Source organism: Saccostrea cucullata, unplaced genomic scaffold, assembly GCF_032062105.1.
Source record: "Saccostrea cucullata isolate Sc308-1 unplaced genomic scaffold, CSIRO_AGI_Scuc_v1 ctg4, whole genome shotgun sequence".
Taxonomy (NCBI): domain Eukaryota; kingdom Metazoa; phylum Mollusca; class Bivalvia; order Ostreida; family Ostreidae; genus Saccostrea; species Saccostrea cuccullata.
Window position 1 is genome coordinate 891,017 of NW_026920828.1, and position 23,597 is coordinate 914,613.

The 23,597-nt window shown below is 35.9% G+C and overlaps 2 protein-coding genes across 2 annotated transcripts in view; both read left to right on the forward strand.

Annotated features, from left to right (window-relative positions):
* Positions 1 to 1,327: 1,327 nt before the first annotated feature.
* LOC134258423 (stabilizer of axonemal microtubules 2-like) lies at positions 1,328 to 15,243 on the forward strand. Its single transcript, XM_062740969.1, has 5 exons — positions 1,328 to 1,487; positions 6,285 to 6,458; positions 11,042 to 11,154; positions 13,284 to 13,370; positions 13,475 to 15,243. Exons 1-5 carry the CDS (start codon positions 1,450 to 1,452, stop codon positions 14,467 to 14,469), a joined length of 1,407 nt encoding a protein of 468 aa, XP_062596953.1. The 5' UTR covers positions 1,328 to 1,449; the 3' UTR covers positions 14,470 to 15,243.
* A 1,408-nt stretch (positions 15,244 to 16,651) lies between these two features.
* LOC134258358 (uncharacterized) overlaps positions 16,652 to 23,597 on the forward strand; it is a 34,384-nt gene continuing 27,438 nt past the window's right edge. Inside the window, 1 exon segment of the mRNA XM_062740883.1 lies at positions 16,652 to 17,861. Within this exon segment, the coding sequence (XP_062596867.1) occupies positions 16,667 to 17,861 (1,195 nt within the window). The 5' untranslated portion in view covers positions 16,652 to 16,666.

Here is a 23,597-nt window from a genome sequence, read left to right on the forward strand (position 1 = left end):
ATTTAGCCATCTGAGGAGTACAATATTCACCGAGCCCGAAGGGCGAGGTGAATATTGTACTTCGAAGAGGCTAAATCATTGTATTGAACAAAAAAAACAGCAGTAATTGTTTTATTATATGATTCACTGATAAAATGATACAGCTCATTACTTGTTTGCATTTTATTAAGTCCTAGCCAAATACAAGAGAGTAGCAGAATTAAAATGTTAATAAACCGTACCAGTCGTATCAATTTGAAAAAAAATTTAAAATTAATTTTAGTAGCCATGAAAGCCATGAAAATAATGTCAGTCTTTTTATAGGATAGATTTTGAAAGGAAGGAGTATTAGCAGTGAAAAGTAAAAAAAAAAATGTTGTTCAGTAAATGTGTTGGAGGGGGGGTCCCTGCATCCCCTCTTACCACCCTCACCTAAAATATATATTCGCTTATGTTTTGTTCACATGAAAATAAAATTCATAGTCGTTTAAATAGCTTTCTAAAACAATTTGTATCAATTTGGAATTCCCCAATCTATTTTTAGATCAACGTAGCGGAAATAAATCCCTGTATTGACCTGGAACGTCACGTGCAGGTCAATACAACGTAATATTTTTCTAACATAGTTGGATCTCAGCCAATCAGAGAGATGGAAATTATTCAATCATATAATAATTTAAGTGTATTAAATTGCATAATTGAATATCAAGTTAATTATGTGAATTATTATCTGAATGTTTTGGTCTCAAAGAATGTTTTGTTACAAGGAATAAATTCCAATGCTTTAAAGTTAATTAAAGTAAATACATGATTATCAAAACAAATTAAATCTCTCTTCATATCAGTTTGTATACAGTTGACACGGACACTTGTTTCGGAAATAAATTTTAACCTTAGTAATAACAGTGTTATTAACACACATGTGCCTGTGACAGTTGATTACTAATTTTAGAAAAAAAATCTTTGTATTGAATTTGTTTCAGAAGTGTGTGAAATCCAACTTTCTGCCCCCCCCCCGTTGTTTAGTTTATTTTTTCGTGAATTTTATTTTTTTTTTGGGGGGGGGGGGGTTATAAGGTGCTTTATCTTCTAACCACATCTGACAAAAATATTGTCGCAGTTATCCCGCTTTTTATTGACAAACGTTGGACGATTCCATTAAATATTGATTGGAGAGCAAATTGACATTTTGTCTCTTTTAAATATATCCAAAGGTACAAGATTTTATACAAAAGTTTAATGTAATGAAGAAACTTTTCTTTTAGCAACTGTATATCAATGGCTTTCATTACATCTGGATGTTATATATAGAGAATATGTGACCTGAAACCCCTTTGGTTAAGGTTCATCGGTTTCTATCCACCATATTGTAAACAGGTGCCCGTGTGCTTGACAACGCCTGTTATGTCTATGTAACCAAACTCCCTGGGCTAAAGAAAAGGCGTTAAAACAGAAAGATAACAAATCAGGATGGTCAAGAAATGTATATGTGAAATCTGTACATGTGGGTAAGTAAAATTGTTATCATTTTCTATTAAAACTGTGTTAATGAGACGTACTAATTTAGAACTTGCATGTGAACTGTGAAAGTGCACATTGGACATTGCTTAAACTTTATACTAAGTTGTATCAGAGGTCACTAATTAATTATTTAAAGATACAAAGGCGATGATTAACTTAATTGACCAGCTTGCATGACTACACATTTCCATATGTTTTGGATTGATCATTCAATAGGATTTACATTAGATTAATTAGTCACTCATTTATTACAGACAAACACGTTTCTTAATTAGCATGATAAATTAAGTTTTCTAGTCTGTTCAACGATGGGACATTACAGTTAGGTTAGAAACATTATGTTCATTAAGGATACAAATATTCTTACATGCATGCAAATGTCGAAAGTTTTGTACCATATAAATACAATGACCTGGGGTATGTCCCATTGGTATTCAACTGAACACCCCCCCTCTCTTGGACAACCATGTTTTGTTGTTCATTGTCTTCAACACTTTAGTTCTTTTCACTCTCACTAAATAATATACAGGAATACTATGGGTTTATTACAGAATGGTATACACAAATTAATCCTTTTGATTAGGCGAATCCCTAGAAAAACTTGGTATCAACCGAGCATGGAGTGCGAGGTCAACATGCTCTCTCAAGAGTCTGTATATCTAGAGATTGTTTCAAATCAAATGGATATATTTTTGTTTATTTTATTATTTTTATACTTGATACCTATGATACTAGTTGATAAGAAATTTCTAAAAGAAAAAAGTGTTTCTAATGTTCATAGGTAAGTTTCTTTTAACAGGCATAGATAAGTCATATTCATTATGCCAATTACAACACAGTTACAAAGAGCAGCTGAAGTATCAGTTTTTAGAAACATCCACGTTAAAATGTTTATTGTGACCTCATCATTATAATATTTGCTGCTTCACTGAAGAACATTTCCAATTTTAGAAAAATCTGGGATTATTATGCTTTTTAAGAGTCTTAAAATAGAAATACCTGGTAATGTTTTAAACTAGATGTGAAGGGATCAAATTTGACTCAATCAGATAGAGAAAATAATAAATACAATAATAAATATATAATAATGCTCCTTTAAATCCTACCAAATAAAAGTATAAGCTGTACTTGTAGCTTTGTGAGGGACAGTGTCCATATTATCTCTTCGTTCCACTCTAATATTGTACTGGTATAAACTTTATCCTGCATAATTAAACCATGAGTTATCCCAAGTAATAATTTTTGAGGTAAAAAGTGAAGAAATATTCCATACATGTACAGCATAGAATTCGAATAAATATACAGTGCACCATATTGTAATGAAATGTATGGAGCTTGAAAGTATCAATGTGTTTTAAAGGGAAACAACTCTGTCTGTCCTCCTCTGCAGTGATTTATGGCATATTTCATTTGCCCTCAAAATCAAGCTCAAAATATCTCCTAAAGTAAAGTCAAATATTACTGACAAAAGGTCTTTGTGTTCTCATTTTCCTCTAGCACAATGCAAGCTTAGAATAAATTTACATATATACTTACCAATGCCATGCAGATTTTTTTTTTTGAAATCATCAAAAATTGATGAGTAGGTATAACGAATATTTAATAGAATAAGCTCCAAGTTGTCTTCAATGATGAGCATTTGAATTATTTTGCCCAAAAATACATGTTAGTTTAATAAAGATTAAGACCACAAGCATTTGAAGGTTGGCATATTTTTCTTACAAAAAATAATAACCCAATATTTGTACCTAATAATTCACAAGGAATACTAATTGATATGGTTTTTTTTTAATATTAGTAATATATTTTCAAAAGCAAAAAAAGTAAGGCTAAATTCACTTTCCAGATCAAGAGATTTGATAAAAATGTGAAATGTTTCTCTATTTACTTTACTAAGTAAAATAAGTACAAAAAAATTAATAACCCATATATTTAGGTTTCTAATCGTAAGCCGTTTTGACCTTATGGTATAGTTTTTTTTTAAATATTGCTGCATTATATATAACTGTAATATTGTCAAATGTTTTGTTAAACATGCAATTTTTGATTTATGAATTAATTTACTGTTTACCAAATTGAAGATATTAATTTTAGGTATCTTTCTTTAATCGTGTCAGTATATATGTAACATCAAGTACCTGTGATTAAGACAGATATTATTTAGGTTTCTAATCTGTTTTTCCTTTAACTTTACCAGTATCTTTAGTTTATATAAATATTCTTCATATATAAATCTGTAGTTTGTCTTTCATTGTCACCGTATGGCTCTAAACCTTTTCATTGCTGCAATAAATACTACCTTTCACACAAAGCCATTCAATCCATGAAAAAGAAATTATTTCTCCAAGGTGTATATTTGTAAATATATGTCTTCTCTGAGAAGTTTAAATGATCTAAAATCTGGGCTGGTTTTTATTCCATTGAAAACTGTTCATTTCTTTTCTGTTTACTCTTGGTTGTCAGTGAAGGTTCCTATGACTGCGTTCGATGCCTACGGTCTTATTAATATTCCGATGACATTGAAATTCTCAATGTCTCATCATATATCCTGTTTACAATTAGTTTGGTGTTAGACAGTCATTAATAAAAGCTAGGATACCAGTGCCTCCCTCTCGCTCTATTTTAAAACTTAATTTAAGTCCTCTCAATAAAATTCTCTTCTTTTTTTTCAATACATATTGAATAATTTAGTGAAGACAATATTTTTTTACTTTGTACCTGGTCACTTATTTTCCATGTAAATTTGACAAAGCATTAAAAATGTTCTTAAAAATTCATACAGGGGCAATCCAAGAAATGGGCACAACGTTTTACCCTGGGATTGAATAGAAGTTGTGATTTTGCAGAATTTTGGAACCTTAATTTAAGGTCTTCATCTTAATTAATAGGATTCTTATTCTTGGCGTTAACCTTTGTCCTTGCAGAGTGCATCTTCTTCATTAATTGATCGGATTGATTAATATGTTTGATAATTAATCATCAATCTATCATTTCTTAGTTATTAAAATCCGTTTGTCAGCAAGTCTTGGTTGGCCTTATTGTGTGTATTCTTTCATGACACACTGACTGTTGTTAAATCCCCAAATCCATGCCAAGAAATTAATGGGGCCATATAAAGATTAATGTATAATCAAGCTTGTAAATTTATATATTAACATATTCAATTAAAACACGGTGTAACCAGGATCCATTGCTTTATGTTATAATTTTTTTAATTTACTTTAACCATGCAGGCCTATGCTTGAACTAAAATGAGAAAAAATTATCAAAACAAAAGTACTGCACATACATGTATATTATTTTATCTTTGTCCTCCCTTAGCTCAACAAATCCATTGTGAGTACAAGATAATCTTATTGATCTGCATGCAGTCTCTACCCCAAACCCTTTCCCCTAAACAAACCAATGAAGGGGATATCTAGCAATATCAGCTGATATTTTATTTTCCTTTAATTATTTCATGATTTCCCTCAAACTTTGTTCCATATTTCCATATACATCCCTGGTTATCCAAGTGAAATTTAAATCAATGCATGCATACTCCCTGATTGTAATATCTTGTATGATGAAGTGTATATACCATTATAATATTTTGATCCCTGACTTTCAATCATTACATAAGATACAATATATTTTGTACTCTGTTAACTTTCCTAATAGTGCTATATTATATGGTTTTGTGTTAACTTTCTTCTAAGATAATTGTAATAAAGCTAATTTTTAGCTGATCACCTCATATTGAAGTGGGGAAAGATATGTAATACCCTTGGTGATGGGGTCTCAAGTTGAATATTTGGAGCAGTTTTTTTTTTTTTTTTTTCAGAATACTTCTATACCCTGACTATTTGATTACAGTTGCCTGGATGAAGCATATGTACATGTAGTACGCTTCATTTATTAATTAACAGTTAGGAATCAGATGCTACATTTTCATACCCCCTCCCCCCAAAAAAAGGTTTGGGAGTGGGTCTTGTTCTAAACTATGAGGACCAAATTTGCATGGATGATGCATCAAGGAATGCACACTACCAGATATGCTTTAGTTGCTACACCTGACATTTATTTGATAGATATATAATTATCCAGTTTAAATCTTTGGAGCAGGTCTATTTCCAAGTAACTAAAAAAACTTTGGTGACCAAACTTTCATGGATGATGCATGTAGGGATGAAGCTCTGGATGATGAATCGACCTTATACATGTACCTACATTTTCCAAATCAGTGAACATTTTCAAACCTTTGGAGCAGGTTCCTTCAAAAGTCACTACAAGAAATACCTTGACCCTAACTGCCTGGATTGTGCGTCTTGAAATGCTCAATACATAAATTGTTTTTTATGCTGGATCTGAATCACATCTTCTGAATGAGTGACCAGGTTAAAATCTTTGGAGTGAGTCATTCTCAAGTGGCTATAAGACCTAAGTTGGCCAGACTTGCAGGGACCATATCTATATTCTAGGGATGAACATCAGACACAGTTTCAGTGTCAATTGCTGAACTGTACTTACATATACTAGTATCAGAAATATAAAGCAGATTTGAATTAAGTTCATTTCCAAGCACCTAAACAAAGACCAAATTAATCAGAGATGCTTCCTACCAAAATGATTAAGTGTGATACTTTCCCTTCTTTATAGATAACATTTGTTGAGGTGAAATATGTTAATCTTTGATAACCTATGCTTTGTTGCTATTGCTAACCTTCACCTTTTGAATTTTTTTTTTTACATGACCTTGACCTAATAAATCTGAAATGTTTAACAAAGAGTTTGGTTATTTATAGGCGGCACAGATGCCCACATCGGCCCACAAACGTCATCAACAAGGGAGATCAGCCGTGTAACCTTACAGAGTACAACAATGTGTACAAGCAGCACCCCATCCAACCGAGAGAGAGCTTCAAGCCTTCTGCGGAGGCCCTCAGAGGGGGACAGTTTGAGGACAAGACCACACAGAGGTAATACAAACAAAAGCCAATTACTCCAAACCAACTATTATTTGCATCATTATACCCCCAATTGCAATTTGTAGGTTTGAAATCAATATGCATGATTGAGGAAACATATTTCCTGCAAATATAAAGGAAAATAAATGGTTCTTGGTGATTAATATTTGTGTGTTAAAAAAGGTTAGTAAAACTTGTGGATATTTCTTGCACACAAATGAACATTGGTTTACAATATACGGTAATCTTCCACACAATATTTTATTATATTTGAGTTATCTGTTTTTCAAGTGTACTTTAAAACTGTAAAGTAAAATAGGTCATACATCCAGGAATACTGTTCTTATTCTGTTTCAAGGCCAAAGGAGCATATTATACAAACAGTTTTGATACCTTTCAGGCGTGGATCCAGGATTTGGAGTTAGGGGGGGCGCCAAAATTAGGCAAGGGGTCTGGGGGCCGCCTTGAGGCCCCCAGTAGGTCCAGGGCAAAGCCCTGGTGGGGGCCCAGGGGGCGAAGCCCCCGGAAGCTCCTGGATTCTAGAGATTTTGAAGGGTGAAAATGAGGTCTACCAAGTAGACATATTTGATTTACGCTAACTTTGACAATTTTAGGGGGGGCGCGCGCCGGGTGCGCCCCCCCTTAAATCCGCCACTGCCTTTGCCGGAGAGCTGTGAAGTGCACTTTGTTTTTTACCATTTGAAATTCATATCTAACTTATATCAATTTCCAAGATTTTTAGACGACTTCAAGGTCATAGATAGAGCTACTATTAGGGGAACTAATTTATTGCTTCACAGTATTCCAATCATCATTTTTTTAATTAAGCATATCAATAGCAGTCTAACAACATACCAATTATATACAACCGGGAACTCGATCAATTGAATCTCATAAATTTGAATTTAACTTAAGTCTACATTTTTTTCTCCCTAAAATGCAAAAAAGCATTCAATGAACTTGTTCAAGGGTTTGCAACCAAAATATCCTTTTGATACTTTCCCCCAAAGTTTGATGAGGTTGAAAACTGGCTACGCCCTATATACATTAAAGATAAATATCTGTTAAATTTCTTGATTTTATTATCATTGAAACATGCCGTAGCATCACACAGCCATTTAAAAATAACTTGAGTGAACTTGGATTGATTTCAGCTGATCCAGTTTTAAAATTTACATCCACATTCTGTTAATTTAAAGATATTTGATTGATAATTAAGTGTTGCTTGTTTTGTACTCGTAATTTATTGTATGTCAGTTTAAGTTCATTATATTTTAATGTATATATGTATAACTTTAAGTACTAAAGATAGAACAACAAAATTCATGAATGTTCCCTTTAAAAACCTAATAGGAAAACTGCGTGTGCACATACTAGTATTGACATATACATATACTGTACATTATACCAGGTACCTTGGTTGTATAGAAAACTTCTCATGAAAAAATTTTGAAAGTGATGATATTAATAATGCTGTGTGCAACAGTGGGAGAAAAATTAGCTCCAGTAGGCACCATAATTCAGTAAACATGATTGTGATTAATAGAGAGACATAAACAGGAGAATGATATTAAATGTGAATATTTGATTTGTATACAAACATGTATCCAAGACAAACGGCCACTACTCCTATGACAACAAGCTCCGTTTTCCACAGTAGTCATTTATTATGTACATAAATACGCCAGCAATACCCGGGTGTCAATTATAGTTATTGATGTGGGATCCCAGTAATGGGAATAAACAATTGTCTGCCATAGATTGTGTAGATCCTCCGGGAATTTAAGAATAACAAGTTTACAATATAAATTGACATCTTTATGTATTAAAATATTTTGAATTAAAAATTAAGTATATGAAATCAAAGCATCTAAAGTGATGGCAAAAGAAATGCCATTATTTCAAACCTATCTGACTGTAGTACAACTCTTCCTGGTATATAAACACATTGATATAAGTAAAATCTCTGATGGAGGATCTACATACCGATATACATAAGATTTTCTCATTGACTGGGTATCAAGGTTTATGACTTTTTATACCCATCTTAGAACAATCTGAGTTACCTTCACACCTCTATCTAAACCTTAATGATCCGGCCAGCATCAATTATTCAGGACATAAGTGAAGATCAGGTATTGGCCTTCTTTGAGCATCCATCCATTCCATACCAATTAACCACCAATATCCCTACATTATCTCCAGAAAATCAACAAACAGTCAGACGTCAAATAACAGGAGGCGACAGCACTTCCTTTTAACACAACTGCTGGATAATCAGAGAGAGGACACTGCACACAGGCAAAGGAATGGGGAGCCTGGAGGGAGAGAAGGATTTTGGATCCAAAGAAACAAGTAGGCAGAAAGAGAGGACAATTGAATCCTTACAGAAAGAACCAACAGTCCAGAGTTTTCAGGAAAAAGACGCAATAGACACTAAATCCTTGAAGTCAATGAAAGTCAGCGATGAAACAGGTCCAAAGTCCTCACCACGGAAAGCTGAAAATGAAGAGTCTGACAAGAAAAATCTGAAAAAGACTAAACAGAAACAACTCACTCCAAGGAGTCTGAAAGATACGACAAAGGCCAAAGACAGGGATGCTAACGCTCAGTGGATGTCTAACTGGGAACAGAGAGGGGAATCACAGGGGGGAGGAAAGGTCGGCAACACTCAAAGGGATGCAAACAAGTACTGGGAAGGAATGCTGGCCAGAAGGCTAGACAACAGTGACACTCAGATGTACAAAGCCAATCAACCAGCTATCCCTACAAGATCACAGTCTATAGATGGGCTTCATCAGATTGGGAAGAAACCCAAAACCAAACTGGGAGAAAGCAAGCAGAAGGAGGCTTCAGAGAGAAAAATAGGAGATTTCTATGAGAAATCTTTTGAGAGAATACCAATAATGAACCTTACAAAGAGAGAGGTTTCCCAAGGAATGATTGGAGATTTCTACACACCCAGGATGACAGATGAATTTATGACCAACCTGGAAAATGAAAGTAGAAGCAGACGACAGAGCCGACAAATCACTGCAAAGACGTCAGTAGCAAGCTCGAGAGGAGAAACTCCCAAAAATCAAACGAGTGATGATCAGTACTGGCTTCTGCTTAATTTAGAAACCAATAAAGGATTGAAAGTAAAGAAAGCATCGTCTCCTCAATCTGCCATGAGGCCCGATCGTTCCTGTGACACATCTTGTGCCGGGAGCCTTAAATCAGTTTTTTCAGAAGAGGAGCGATGGGAGATGTCTGTGTCCCCTACAAAGTCCATGATTCCCCAGTCAAGATGGCCGTGGGATAAGTCTGCAGATCCCAGAACTCGCGGGAAAAACCATGACGATCTCTTTAGAAGGGACAAAGAAAATATGGTGAAGATAGGAGCGCGTGACAATAAAACAAAAGCTCCATGGGAAACTCCGGACTTAGTACAAGAAGGAAAGACAATCAAGAAAGACCCAGATGATATTTTTAGAAAAGATCCTGCACTAAAAGAAAAGAATTTCCTTACGGAAAAAAACAATTCCATGAAGGTTAAGGCACCCTGGGAGTCGGCTGCCGGTAAAAATAATAATGATTTGGATGTATTGTTTGGAAAACCAGCCTTTCGAAAAAATCAGCTTCCTCGGGGCAAGTCCAGTAAATCTTTCGATGAGACACAACAGAAAGCTTCGCTAAATGTTCTCCCGACCCGTCACAGGAGCAAAGCCGAGGAAACGCATCGCGCGCTTCATCGGGGAAACTAAGGATACCAAAGCAATGGATTTTAAAACTGAAATCAGACAAAGCATGGAAATTGTACATAGCCTTTACTGCATAATACGTTTTATCAACATTTGTGATACTGTATCAACATGAAAGTGATTGCTGTCATTCTATACAACGCCTGAATTTGCTCATATTTTTGTTTTCCATTTTGTGTTGTGATTCAATGTTGTGTGCGCACACATCAGAAACGAATACCATTTATAAAAAAGAAGAAAAAAATACGGATAACAGAAACATAATTTCTTGGAAAAGTGAAAAGAGGAATTCAGATGACTATGAAAAATTTGAAAAACTTTTTTTTTGGAAGGGGGGGGGGGTCATAACGAACACCGCAAAAATTCTTACGATGTTATTGCCGGACTTATGTATAAAAGACTTCACTAACGTCAGCTGCAGTGAACATTCTTTCTAATGATTCTCCCAGCAAGCTATCAAAACCCTGTCTAATTATGAACCTACCTTTACGCATGGAAAGTTGCTCTAATTCTGTGTTTCTGCCAGAACGTATGAATGGTCAGTGAAGTACTTCCTTCTCTCTGGTCAGTGAAACGATACTTTTCCCTACATCCTCAGTAGATTTGTTGTTAGGATGTATATTTTTTGGTCAATGATTTTTCTCTTTTAAAAATTGACGAAACAACAACCGAACAATACCCTTCATGTTTATTTTAGAGGGTGTTAAAAAAAAAAAAAAACGTTTTATGTGAAGTCAATTTTTATAACCTTTAATGTAATATTTTTGTAACTTTTAGATAAGCTGAGGTTACTGTCTTAAAACTTGTTTTTGGAAAGAACAGGGTATATTTGAGTCTATTTCTTTTTTACAGACAAGATTACATCAAACACCCGCTAGAGAGACCCTTTGTGAGAGTTCCAGAGCAGTATAGAAGACCCCAGGGAGAAATGGACGGAGTTACCTCATATAAGAAGGACTATACAGGTACTATATCAATAGAAATTGTATAGTATGTGTCCGTACTTTGACAAAATCTATGTTGTATACTATAGTCAAGCGTGTGTGTTAGATTTATAATGAAATTTGTATGTTTTATTAGTTTGACTAAAACTTCGCTACCAAGTACATGTAAATAATTATAAATTGAGCTGGGATTGTGTAACGGTTATATATGTTTTCCGTCGTAAATGAAACCATCTCACATTTTCTAATTTTATTTCCCTCTTGGAAAAAATAAGACACCCCAAAACACTGATTGAATTTTGATAAGACCCCATGGAAGTTTTTATCAGATTTAATTTTCAATTAATAAATACCACTGGCACTGTCGCGTTCTGTAATCTTTAATTTAGAATTTATTGAAGTATCTATACCTATATACACACACAGCTGACATACCCCTATATCAATACAACAACTCCAGTAACACAGAGTTGCTAAGTGAAGGGACAAGACAATAAAATTCTCAATCGATATCACCGACCATGAGCCGTGTATCAGTTTACACGAGAGATCTTCATTCTCTTATCGGAAAACTTTTAATCTCTGTAATAAATTTTCGGTAAACACTTCTAAGTGTATTTTTGGTAAAGGCTTATATCGTTGGATTCCGCTCTTTACGTATATCTCCAGACTCCGGTTTTGGATCGTGAGTTGCTCCCTAACCTCCGTGTCGCACTTTTCCGTTGATTGGAGCCCCCACGTTTCCATATACAGATGGGTGTCCCTACCTAGAAACAGGGACAGATATATAGCAAAGTTATTGATATCTATACCCTAATATTGATGTCCGTCTAATGCTGCGTAATACTAGTTTTTTATCCTCTGTGCGTGTGTGATTGTCTTACTTATTTGTTCATGACTTTATTTATATCAACATTATTTGAAATCTTTTTTTGGCTGTGAAATTTCCATTAAAAACTCTTTCTGTAAATCACAACGAGTCGGACTTTGGTGCACACCACTGCTGAAGTACCGTATAAATACCGCTTTGTCCATGTTCTGTTACGCCAACTTTCTTCCGTGTGTTTTGATACAGATATTTAACCTTATTAGGCTTAACTTATTTAAATGTCTAGAAAATCTCTTCCAGGATCGTAAAATCATGAATTATTTTGATAAACCGTTTAGAGCAATTATAATACCCAGAGTCAACAAAGCATATTCGTATACCATCATATATTATTGAGGGCGTAGTCATGGTTCAGATGGTAAACAAGAACATGATTTCCCCCGCCGATATACATACGTTTACAACAAACGTGTCCTAACCTAATATTTTGTTGACTAATTAACAAAAATAGGACAATGGTTTTCTTGCTTCGTAAATATTTTACGACCCAGTAATTGGCATCTTTCATATTGGAAGTGAAACGTGGGAAATCGAAGGCATATTTCTGATTCAGGGTACTAATTGTCCCAAGAAGAAAAGCATTCGTACCCTCCCCCCTTTTTCCTTTCTAACTCAAGTTTTTGTAATACCTGCCCGTTTGCTCAACCTTAAATTCAAATTATATCTTCATTAGAACTTTCACATTATGCAAATAGATATTTTATATCTGATAACAGTAAAAACATAATACGTGTCATTAATTGTTTGAGGCATTTCGTTATAACAAACACATTATCATTTTCAAACATCATTATATATCTGCTATGAAGTATTTTGCTAAAGGAACAACAGTTTTTTTTCGGAACGGGTGTGTTCGAAGCAAATTAAATTGATTACGGCGTCAGATACTGAACTTATATTCGTTTATTAAATTGAGAAAATGAACGCGTCATTTTAGCACAATACATGTATATCCAGTCTATTTCATACGCGATTTCGCTGCGAGTGATATTTACTTCTCTTTTAAATTAGCTCTTAGTAAAAAACCTAATTTTTTCATAATCACTTGAAAATGTGTTTTAGTCATTAAACTGGCAGTCAACTAATTCCTTCCCCTTCGATCGCATTGCTTCCAATAACTAGAAGCCAAAGTTAATAGATTTTTATACGTAGATTTTTTTTATGGATTTTCAAATATTACATGTATTTGTAAAAAAAAAATTGGACTGAACTTGATAATATCAAGCGTATGTTTAAGCTTTCTTCCTAATAATATTTTCAGAGAAGTATCAGGAACCGGCGAGGGCGATAAAGCATGACGGACAGCGCCAGGCCCAGGGCAAATTCGAGGGGGAACCCACCTACAAATGTAAGTCTTTGAGACAATTTTGCGATTTCACTCTTCATGGTACCTGTAAACAGAAGAGCAAAAATAAACTATACTTGAATGACATTCTCATTTTAATATTTCAGCTGACTATAGGAAATGGGACATGTCCGGTCGAGTCGGACCATACGTTTCCCAGGACGCATGGCAACCACCCAACAGCAGGTTTGAGGGCGAAAGCACAATGCATCATGACTACATCAAGTATGATGCCAAAAGACGCGGCATGATTAAGCCCCCGCAGGCGGCTCAGATGTCCGATTCCCCCTTCAATGATAGGACCGGTTACAGAGATTCCTACATCAAACATCCTTTGGAGCCAAAGTACGTTCATCCTAAGGAACAGTACAAGGGCCCCGCTGCACCTTTCGAGGACATGACAACGTTCAAACGAGATTATAAGGGCAACCCAGGGGAGATCACCCGAAGCTTTAAACCCGATAACCAAGCTTTCTCCTCTGGGAAACCATTAGAAGACACGACTACCAATAGAAACGATTATCGAAAATGGCCGATGGAACGCCCCTATGTACATGCGCATGAGCAGTACAAGAAGCCCGATGGCACCATGGAAATGACCACCACACATAACGCCACCTACCGCGAGCTTCCGATAGACCGAGTGGTCGCCCATCGTCCGTCGTCTGCCAATAAAGCACGTAACGCCCCCTTCGACGGGAGTACCAGTTATGCACATGATTACAAAAAGTGGGAGATGAATAGAAACAAACCCATGATGCGAGACGAATACCATCCAAACACGGCGCCATTTGAGGGTCTCTCCACTCAGAAGGCTCATTTCATTCCTCATGAATTACAGCCAAACAAGAGCTTTAGACCCGACAACACTGCTTTCCAGAGTGGATCTAAGTTTGAAGATGGTACCATGTACCGCACAGACTATACACCTAAACAAGTTGAAATCTGCCCTGTCATAGGAATAGAAAAGGGTCAGTCGCAATACCAATTCGTTTCCACTGACCAGCGAGGTCACAAGATGTATAATCCCGTTTTCGAGAGTGTCCATTCACTGTCCAATGGCTTTCAGTCGCCAAACCGAATGCAGATGACCGCTGCGTAATCTGCACAATTTAGAACTTAATTTCATTTATCCCATATATACAGTCTGTGATATTATGTTTGTGTAGAAATATCGTGAAGGCCAGCTTTGGTAAGGGTCAGTATAAAAGAGATCTTTGGATTTGGGTTGTATTTTTAATAATAGTGCCTATATTTTCGTTTGGTTTCCAAGAGAACAGAAATACAGATACAAACATGGGAGAGAAATGCCCGGATGCTGTAGTGCTATATAACTAACAAAGTCATCACTTTTTAGCACAGAGACGGACATTTCATAAAAAAACATTAGTGACGCAATATGTTAAATATCTGCTTCTAGTATAATTTAGAACCTCTTTGTATAGCCCCTATCAGAAATCATATACCTCTATTTTTTGTAGATTAATTTAGGCCGCCATTGGGTGTCCGGATGTTTAAAAAATTACATATATTTATTAATGTGCCGTAGATTTTTGTGTTTATATTACAAATAACTACGTTTCTTATGAGAAAACTTGTTGCCAAAAATATCCATACCGTTTTATGTCGCACAGTTTTCACACTAAGTTTGCGGTACTTAAACACTGTTAAATAAGCACGTAATCTCTACCGGAAAAGGGTTAGTCTTTAATTGCTAACGTCATTTCCGGTCCAGATGCTGTTTTGCAAAGGGTCTGTGCGGTATAAATACGGTAATAACAATTGTGTTTATTTATTAGTAACAATGATTGTTTATCATTAGAGTACATGATATTAATTGATGATGTTTGACTTATTACAATTGCTTGTTTCTAATCTGCCGCTTCAAATGTCACAAGCTTATATTGTTTTTCCCTTTTCCAAGCAATAAATATAAAAACTTTTTACATTCCATCAAAAATACATTTTGTAATTTATGACACACGATTTCACAATGTTGTTACATATTGTAATTTTCAACATAATCGCTGTACTTTTCTTTTAATTTTGTTAGTGGAATAGAGAACAATTATATTAAAGGAGATTCAATGTTCTTATTCTGTGTTGTTTGTTTTTGTATCACACTGGGTGAAATTCTACTCAACTTTTGCCAGTAAGGAAAATGTTCAAAGTAAAATTCAAACTGAAGATCAACTCATGTGGTACTCACATATGGTTATAAAAAGGGATAACTAAATAATTCCCTGTAGAAAGTATTTGTCGTGATATGTTCATTATCGCCCTGGAAGCACCGGAGACAAAAATATAACAGACAAAATCATGAGAGGGAGAACTGAGTTTATGTCAAGGAATGGTTGAATCTGATATTATTACACATGTATTCATTTAAACATTTTCTTTCACTAAAAAATTACTCAATTCTGCCTTTCAGAACATGTGTAAAAACACTAGTATACTTGCATACATGTATATACAAGTGTATTTTTTTCAAAATAGAAAATATATTTTGGAAAATATAACAGTATTGTATCTTGAATACAAGTTCGATATACAAAGCAGAGGTACACATAAAAAATCAATTTTAAAACTGCTGGATATTTTATGACATAACGATAAAATCTCGAGAAATTATTTTGCCTTTAACATGACGAAAATCTATTTATATTTTTGCATGTATAGCGGCGTACTCTGAGCAGAATCAGGTAATATCTGCAAGCAAGTGTTGGCTTCAGTAACAAAATGGACTGGAATTTGATTTTTCAACTTCATAGTATAGAAATTTAAATATTTTTTAAAGTTTTAGATTTATAACTTTCCTCTCAAGCACACTATCTCAGAGATCATAAGTTTGTAAGAAAAAAATACATAAGTAAATTTATATATAATGAGAAATAACCAGATCGATTACGTACAATACCACATGAGAGTTTTAAAAAAGTGCAAGATTACTTATCTACAAAAGAACGTAAGAGTTAGCCTATTGAATTCAAGATCTCCACATTATCTCTTCCATATGTAACTATCGGGCTCCAACTTCCGACATTTTGTTAAAAAGCGTGAAAAGCTTATTTTCTAAATTTCCTGCCGTGTCCTGTACTCACTGAATCTCTGTGTAGCGCTGACGGCATGGCGCTTAATCAAATAAAACTTATCTCGGCAATTAGTTTAAAGTAACAAATACATCTCTGTGATGCATGGAATTTCAAGTAAAAAATAACTCTGATTTCTGATATTTTATATGTAAGAAAAAAATATGTTAAAAAAACTGGAGGTGATAATATTACAGCAAATCGGATGGTATGGACGAGGATTATCGAGACTCGGCTCGGCAATGGAAAACTTACTCTCTTGTGTTGCTCGTCTTCTTGGTCGCTCTCGTTGTTGGCTTTGCAGCGACGGTTGTCTATTACGAAATCATTCGCAAACCTTACGGCTCAACACACTGCAATCGAGTCACACTGACAGAACGACCCCTAGAAGGTGATCCAGGTCACTCAATTTTTCGAGATCTTACAAAAAATGAGTGGTCAGCTCTGGAAAATTATTTGTATTCCAACAAAGCTTTTAATCTTAAAAGAAGAAACATTTATGCACCGAATTCGAGTTATCTGTACTTCGTCGAATTGTTGTTGCCCAACAAAACATCAGCTTTAGATTTTCTGGACTTTATAGGCCGGCCTCAGCCCCCGAGAGAAGCCCGTGTTGTGTTGTTCCGTGGTGACAAATTTCCCCCAGTGACGGAGGAGTACTCGGTTGGTCCGCTGCACAAAATAGAATATCACAGACTTCTACTATCGGCCCCATACCTCTACAGACCTGTGTCCACCATTGAAACCCGCGCAGTCCGGAAACTACTGCGGCGAGTCGACGTCACGCTTAAATATGTCTTAGAGGAAAGTTACGAGGCTAGCTTCTTTGACTGTGATCCACAATGTCTAATTCTGGACTATTACACCCCAGTAACTCCAGCTATGTCTGGAAGAAACGTCCGCTTAATTTGGTATTGGACTCACTACCAAGTCAAACAATCCTTGCTGAATCCTGTGGACTTTTTCATCTTATTCAATTTGGATGGGCCAGATCCAAACAAATACCACATAGAAAAAATATGGTACTCTGGACAAGAGTACAGATCTCCTGATCATGTTCTAGAGGCGTATATTTCTGGAAATTCGCCAAAATCTTCGATCCCATTCCCCGTAGATCCACACATTCTACTGTCCGTTAATCCCTCTACTCCTACTATGGGATTGCGGAGTCCAAAGGTGATTGAACCGGATGGACACAGGTATTCTGTCAAACAAGGAAGAATACAGTACATGGACTGGGATTTCCACTTCAGAATGTCGACAACATCCGGGCCACAGTTATTGGATGTTAAATACAGGAGCGTCCGTATTCTGTATGAACTCAGTCTCCAAGAAATAGCAGCGTTTTCATCCGGGCATCACCTATGGCTACGTCACTCAAGCCTCTTGTACAGCAGTCTTTTACTGGGAAGGCATGCTAGGTCACTGATACCGTCCGTAGACTGTCCTATACATGCTACATACATTTCAGTTACTACGTCAAAAGAAAGTCGACCTAAAAGTAGTATTCTTCATAACGCATTCTGTGTGTTCGAACAAGATTCGGGTTTCCCACTTCGTCGATCATCATCAAATAATTTCTTTTCGGGATTATCTGATATTTCATTAACATTAAGAGCCATATTATCTGTGCTTGGTAACGAATTTATCATTGATGTGTTGTTTCGTTTAAATGGCGTGATAGAGACAAGGGTAACTGTCACGGGATATCCAATGGGAATATTCCATGCACCGCAAGAATCTCGTTATGGATTCCGATTGCGGGAAAACTTCATAGCACCCATACGACAATTTTCATTTCATTTCAAAGTAGATTTAGACGTGCATGGTACAAGCAACCGTTTTGAAACCATCGATATACAAACTCAGGATATATATTCAGGGGACGAGGCTGGCAGTGACGATAAGGTTATTCAACAATTAAAAATAAAAACTGATCTTAAAATGACAGAACAACAAGGGTTAATCAAGGACTTTTTCGAAAGGTACTTTATATTCCATAATGATAAGATCAAAACGAAATACAAAGACCTTAGTGGTTATCGGATACATATGACGGGGAGTGCGGCAGGACAACTGTTGTCTTCCGGAACCGGAAATGAGCCGTCAATGTCCTGGTCTCATTATCACATAGCAGTGACCAAGAGTAAGGATACAGAGAGATGCAGTAGTTCTATCTATTCCATGTGGGATTCACAGAAACCAGTGGTTAACTTTCAGAACTATATTTCAGATGATGAAGATATCGTAGATGAGGTAAATATCCACATAACTTCAGCCAGTATATTTCAGCCAGATGAAATTCGCTTAAATTCATACTGCAAACTTATTCTTTCATAATCAAATACAGAAAATTGCTGAATCACTTGTTTTAACTTCTTGACGATCTTTACTAATGCCGGTCAATTTGGCTTTATCCAATTCTTTGAATCAAGTTACAAAAGTGAAAATATACTTGGTTCTAGAATTTTGAAAAGCATGCTGTAATGTCTAAGCGTGAAATCTGAGGCCATGTAGCCTATACGGATTACCAACTCGTAAGAAAGACCCACCTCCTTTACGTTTCACTTACATGCAGGTATAGTAAAACTATTCCTACGATCGAGTTACAATAATTTCTGCTTTTGATGTTACAGGATCTGGTTGCCTGGGTGACTTTGAGGACGTACAAGGTTCCATCTATGGAGTCACTTCCGGTTTTTCAGACAGCGGGAGACCTGCAGTCTTTCTTTATTTCTCCTTTCAATTATTACAAAGAAGATCCGTCAATTACGTCAAGAGATGCCTTAATTGTGGAACCAAGTTCTGATTCAGAAGAATATCTTGACAAATATAATCTAACAGCGTATAGTATTATTAATAATGGCATCACAAAATCGTTTAAATGTTCCACTGAATACAAAGTTAAGGACAAAATCGTTCTACTTAAGACTGAATCTTTGTATGGAAGTTCTCATGATAATGGTGAGAAATAAATTTGTACTTTTGCCTTTTGTATTTTATAACGAAGAAACAAAGGAGTATATATATCAGTCTGATCCCCGACTCTAAATTACTGACCAAAGCAATACACCCAATCAAACGTTTGACGAGATACATGTATTTAAAGCTAAATCGGTTATAACGACGTACAAAATAAATGGAGCTCTAAAAAATCTTGTCACAAGAAATACACAAGAAAAAAAAAATGAAAGTCCTTGCACCAACTGTTAAAAAGGTTTGGAAAGTTTTTCAAAAGAATGTCAAATTCCTAGGTCAGAGTGCTCTTGCCACAAGAAATACATCTGTAAAATATATAAGCCATTATGTAGCAAAAACTGGTCAAAAATTATAAGGTTAAAGTTTTTTAAAAGTTTGTCATATTCCAAGATCAAGCCAAGAGCGTAAAACTTATTGGTATCTAAGGAAAACTCTTGTTATATGGAATATAAAGTAAAAAATGCATAGCACAAACTGCTCAAAAGTTATTGCCAAGGTTAAAGTAAGTAAAATTATGCAAGAATGTGTCAAACTGCAAGGTAAAAGAGCACGTTAAGTATGTTGGTGCCAAAAGGAAGAACTTAATTGTCAAGCTAGGGAATACACTTGTGAGATATGTAAGCCATAGGTCCATGCAATGAAAAGTTATGGGCATGGTTAAATTTTTTGCCTACAAACAGATTAACAGAAAGATGGACGGACGGACATGGCAAAAATTATATGCCGCGAAACCTGTATTACTGTGGCTAAAAAAAAATCCATAGAAGGCCACCTTTAAAAAATGTCTGGTTGCCCTCTCCCACTCGACTGATTAAAAATGGTCTGATTCAAAACCTATTTTTTTTTTTTACATTCAAGGACACGATATATTTTTTTTCTAATTATTCCTCTCATCCCGTCAACAAATATACTGAAATTTTCTGGAAAAAAAAAAGATTTTCATACCTACCTACCGACCCAATAATTTTACCCTCAGTCGGGAGAAATCAAGCAAACAGTACTTTAAATTGGCCTAAATCATGAATAAATGACTAGTCTCAGAAAAAAATAGAAAGTGAGCCTGGGTCCCTCCACATTACCTATACTCTATGTCTGGTGAGAAGCAAGGTACCTGATTCATTTTTACTGAAAAATTCTAATAATTTGTTGTTTTTTTTTTCAAGATGTTTACATAACACAATTTTAGCATACTACTAGTATTATCCAAATCAGAGTACAAGACATAGACAAGAATAAAGGGTTAGTCTGTTCCAACCCCATTATGTTATTGTTGGACTTTAAAAAATGCATGGTTTTCTGTATATTGAACGAAAGATATTTGTTTTATTATGATGGACCTTTATTTTTGAAATCAGTACAAACCACACCAGGGAAATATGGATTTGCTAAGGTGCCAATTCCCCTTGGTTCCTAGCTGCTGTCTGCAAGTGAAATAGGGTTTACAGGTTGGTGAGTTGTAGGGAAAAAAGTATCGAAGCGATGGCTTCCAAAACTTCCTCCAAAACTCCGAGTAGCAACCCCCCCCCCCCCCGAAAAAAAATTGTTAACCGTACGCGTCCAATTCAGAAAAAGTGAGAAGTGAGGATGAGTGCCCCGGCCCCTCGCATATTCTGCGGGCATGGGATGGATTTTACTTTGACACTACCCCAGCGATTGATAAAAAAATGTGGAGTCTTTTCAAACTGGAAATCAACGAAAGGTATGTGTTCTTGTTTTAAGGAGAAAAAAAACGTGTGCTCCACAGCACCGTATTATGGACCTGTCCTAAATTTCGAATGTCCCGTGGAATAAAACTTTTTTTTTTTTAAATATAAAGAAATGTGTTTGTGAAACCTTGATGCCCTCGTATGGCAACATAACGAAGTTAAATGCAAATCAAATATGAAAACCTTAGCACCGCCTGTTCAAAAGTTAATGGCCAAGGTTAAAGTTTTTTAAATGTAGGTCAAACTCCAAGGTCAAAGGGCCAAAGTTGCTGGTATCCCATGAAAGGTCTTGTAACAAGGATATGTGAGGTATGAAAGCTTTAGCCCTTACTGTTAAAAAAGTTATGGACAGGGTAATTAAAGTTTTTAGAGGGAGGTCAATCTCCAAGGGCAAGTTAAAAAGGTCAAAGTAGTTGGTATCCAATCCAAGGTCTTGTCACAAAGAATACATAAGTAGCGGACAGTATATAGGGAACTTATACTGCCTCGCCAGTGAGCTAGCTTTTCTGGTGATGCGGTAGAGTCTCCCTCTATTTCAGGCAAGTTAAGCAACGGCGAGCCTGTTTAACCCTTGGATGGGTGACCGCTTCACGTTACAAAATTGGTGGCAGCGTAGTGACTCTGGTATCTGGTGTCCTGCTCCAGGAAGTCTTAGAGCTAGGACTTAGTGTCCATATACAGACTTCGTGTCTGTGGACGGCAGTGGTTGCCGTATCTGAAGTCAGGTTCCGATTTGCTTCAGGAAGCACTAAGACTAGGACTTTGTGTCCGGGAACGGCATTGGTTGCCGTAGCTGAAGAGGCCCAGATACTCAGAGGGAACTCATGCTAAGCTTCGGGTCGAAGCTTCCCTGAGCGGGGGAAAGTGTAGCGGACAGTATATAGGGAACTTATACTGCCTCGCCAGTGAGCTAGCTTTTCTGGTGATGCGGTAGAGTCTCCCTCTATTTCAGGCAAATTAAGCAACGGCGAGCCTGTTTAACCCTTGGATGGGTGACCGCTTCACGTTACACATATGTGAAGTCCTAGCACCAATCGTTCAAAAGTTATACCAAAGTAAAAGTTTGGTATTTTTGTGTAAAAGTATGTCAAACTCAAAGGTCAAGGTCAAATTTGGTGGTACCCAAAGAAAGGTCTTATCAAAGGTCTTATCATATGGAACACATCTGTGAAATATGAAAGCCATGGGATAGCTCCACTAAATCAAAGTTATGAAAAAGGTTTTAGATTTTGCGGACAAATAGACAGACAGACAGAATGACAGAAAAACAGACATACAGATAGACCAGGCGCGTAGCTGCCTATACGCAAGTACGCAAGTGCGTACACATCATTTTCAAAAAAAAAAAAAAAGAAAGAAAGAAAAAAGAATAAAAAAGAGAGAGATTTATTCGGAGAAAAAGGGGCAGTATCTGTCTTGCAAATTATTTTACGTCTTATTGTTTCTATTCATTTTTTTTGTGCAGAATATTGTTAAAATCCAGTCTTTTATAAAATGAATTCCACACTTCTTGAGTAAGAAAATATTGTTGAATCAAAATTTCCAACTGTTAATCCGCGTAATCCTGATTATCCGGACAAATACATGTATTTGATGAAGGAAAGCGATCTAAGTGACATTGGTTTAAAGAAAAAGTAACAAGGGTCTTGGACGACTATACAAGAATTTCCGTTAAAGTAATGAATAATAAAAAAAGTCAAAAGTCAAATTACTTAACAAAGTAAATGAAAATATAGATCATTTATGAATATCTTCTTTTACTGATGTTACCAATTTATAGAATTTAAGTACTCTCACATTGTTTAAGCTATCAGAATATAAAGGTTTTCAAAATTAAGACCCACACCCCCGTTTATATTTTGAAATACTTTAACTCCGATGATGGCTTATTAAATTACATCTCTATTTTATCTTGACACACTTGGAAACTTTTTTTTCCAATACCAATATATTCGTAAATTAATTTAATCAAATTATCCTTCTCTTCCTGAAGTATCCATGGAAGTATAACTTAGCTAAGTGTTTGCTTGAGAAAAGAGATGTAACGTGATTTCTTTTAAAGGAAAATGACTGAAAAATTTCGTAAAATCCAGGAGCTTCCAGGGGCTTCGCCCCCTGGACCCACTGGGGGCCTCAGGGCGGCCCCCAGACCCCCGACCATTTCCTGCGTACACTTCATTTCAATGCTGGCTACGCGCCTGTAGACAGATGGAGGGTTAGACCCACAAAGTCAAAATTTATGAGCAAGGTTAAAGTTTTTGCGGAGAAACAGACAGCTAGATAGACAGACGGACAGGGCAAAAAATATATACCCTCGAATCTTCCATTATAAAAATTCCACTATAACCATAGAGCTAAAGCAGATGGTGCATTGGGGTGGGGACTAGTTATAGAACTAAATCTACGTTTTCCAATTTTATCCGAATTTTTTTTTTACTACTGCTTCGGTAAAATAA

Coding starts and splice junctions, on each gene's coding strand:
- LOC134258423 (XM_062740969.1), top strand. CDS start 1,450: ATGGTCAAGAAATGTATATGTGAAATCTGTACATGTGG. Junction 6,459..11,041: donor GAGGACAAGACCACACAGAG/GTAATACAAACA, acceptor TCTTTTTTACAG/ACAAGATTACATCAAACACC. Junction 11,155..13,283: donor ATATAAGAAGGACTATACAG/GTACTATATCAA, acceptor TAATATTTTCAG/AGAAGTATCAGGAACCGGCG.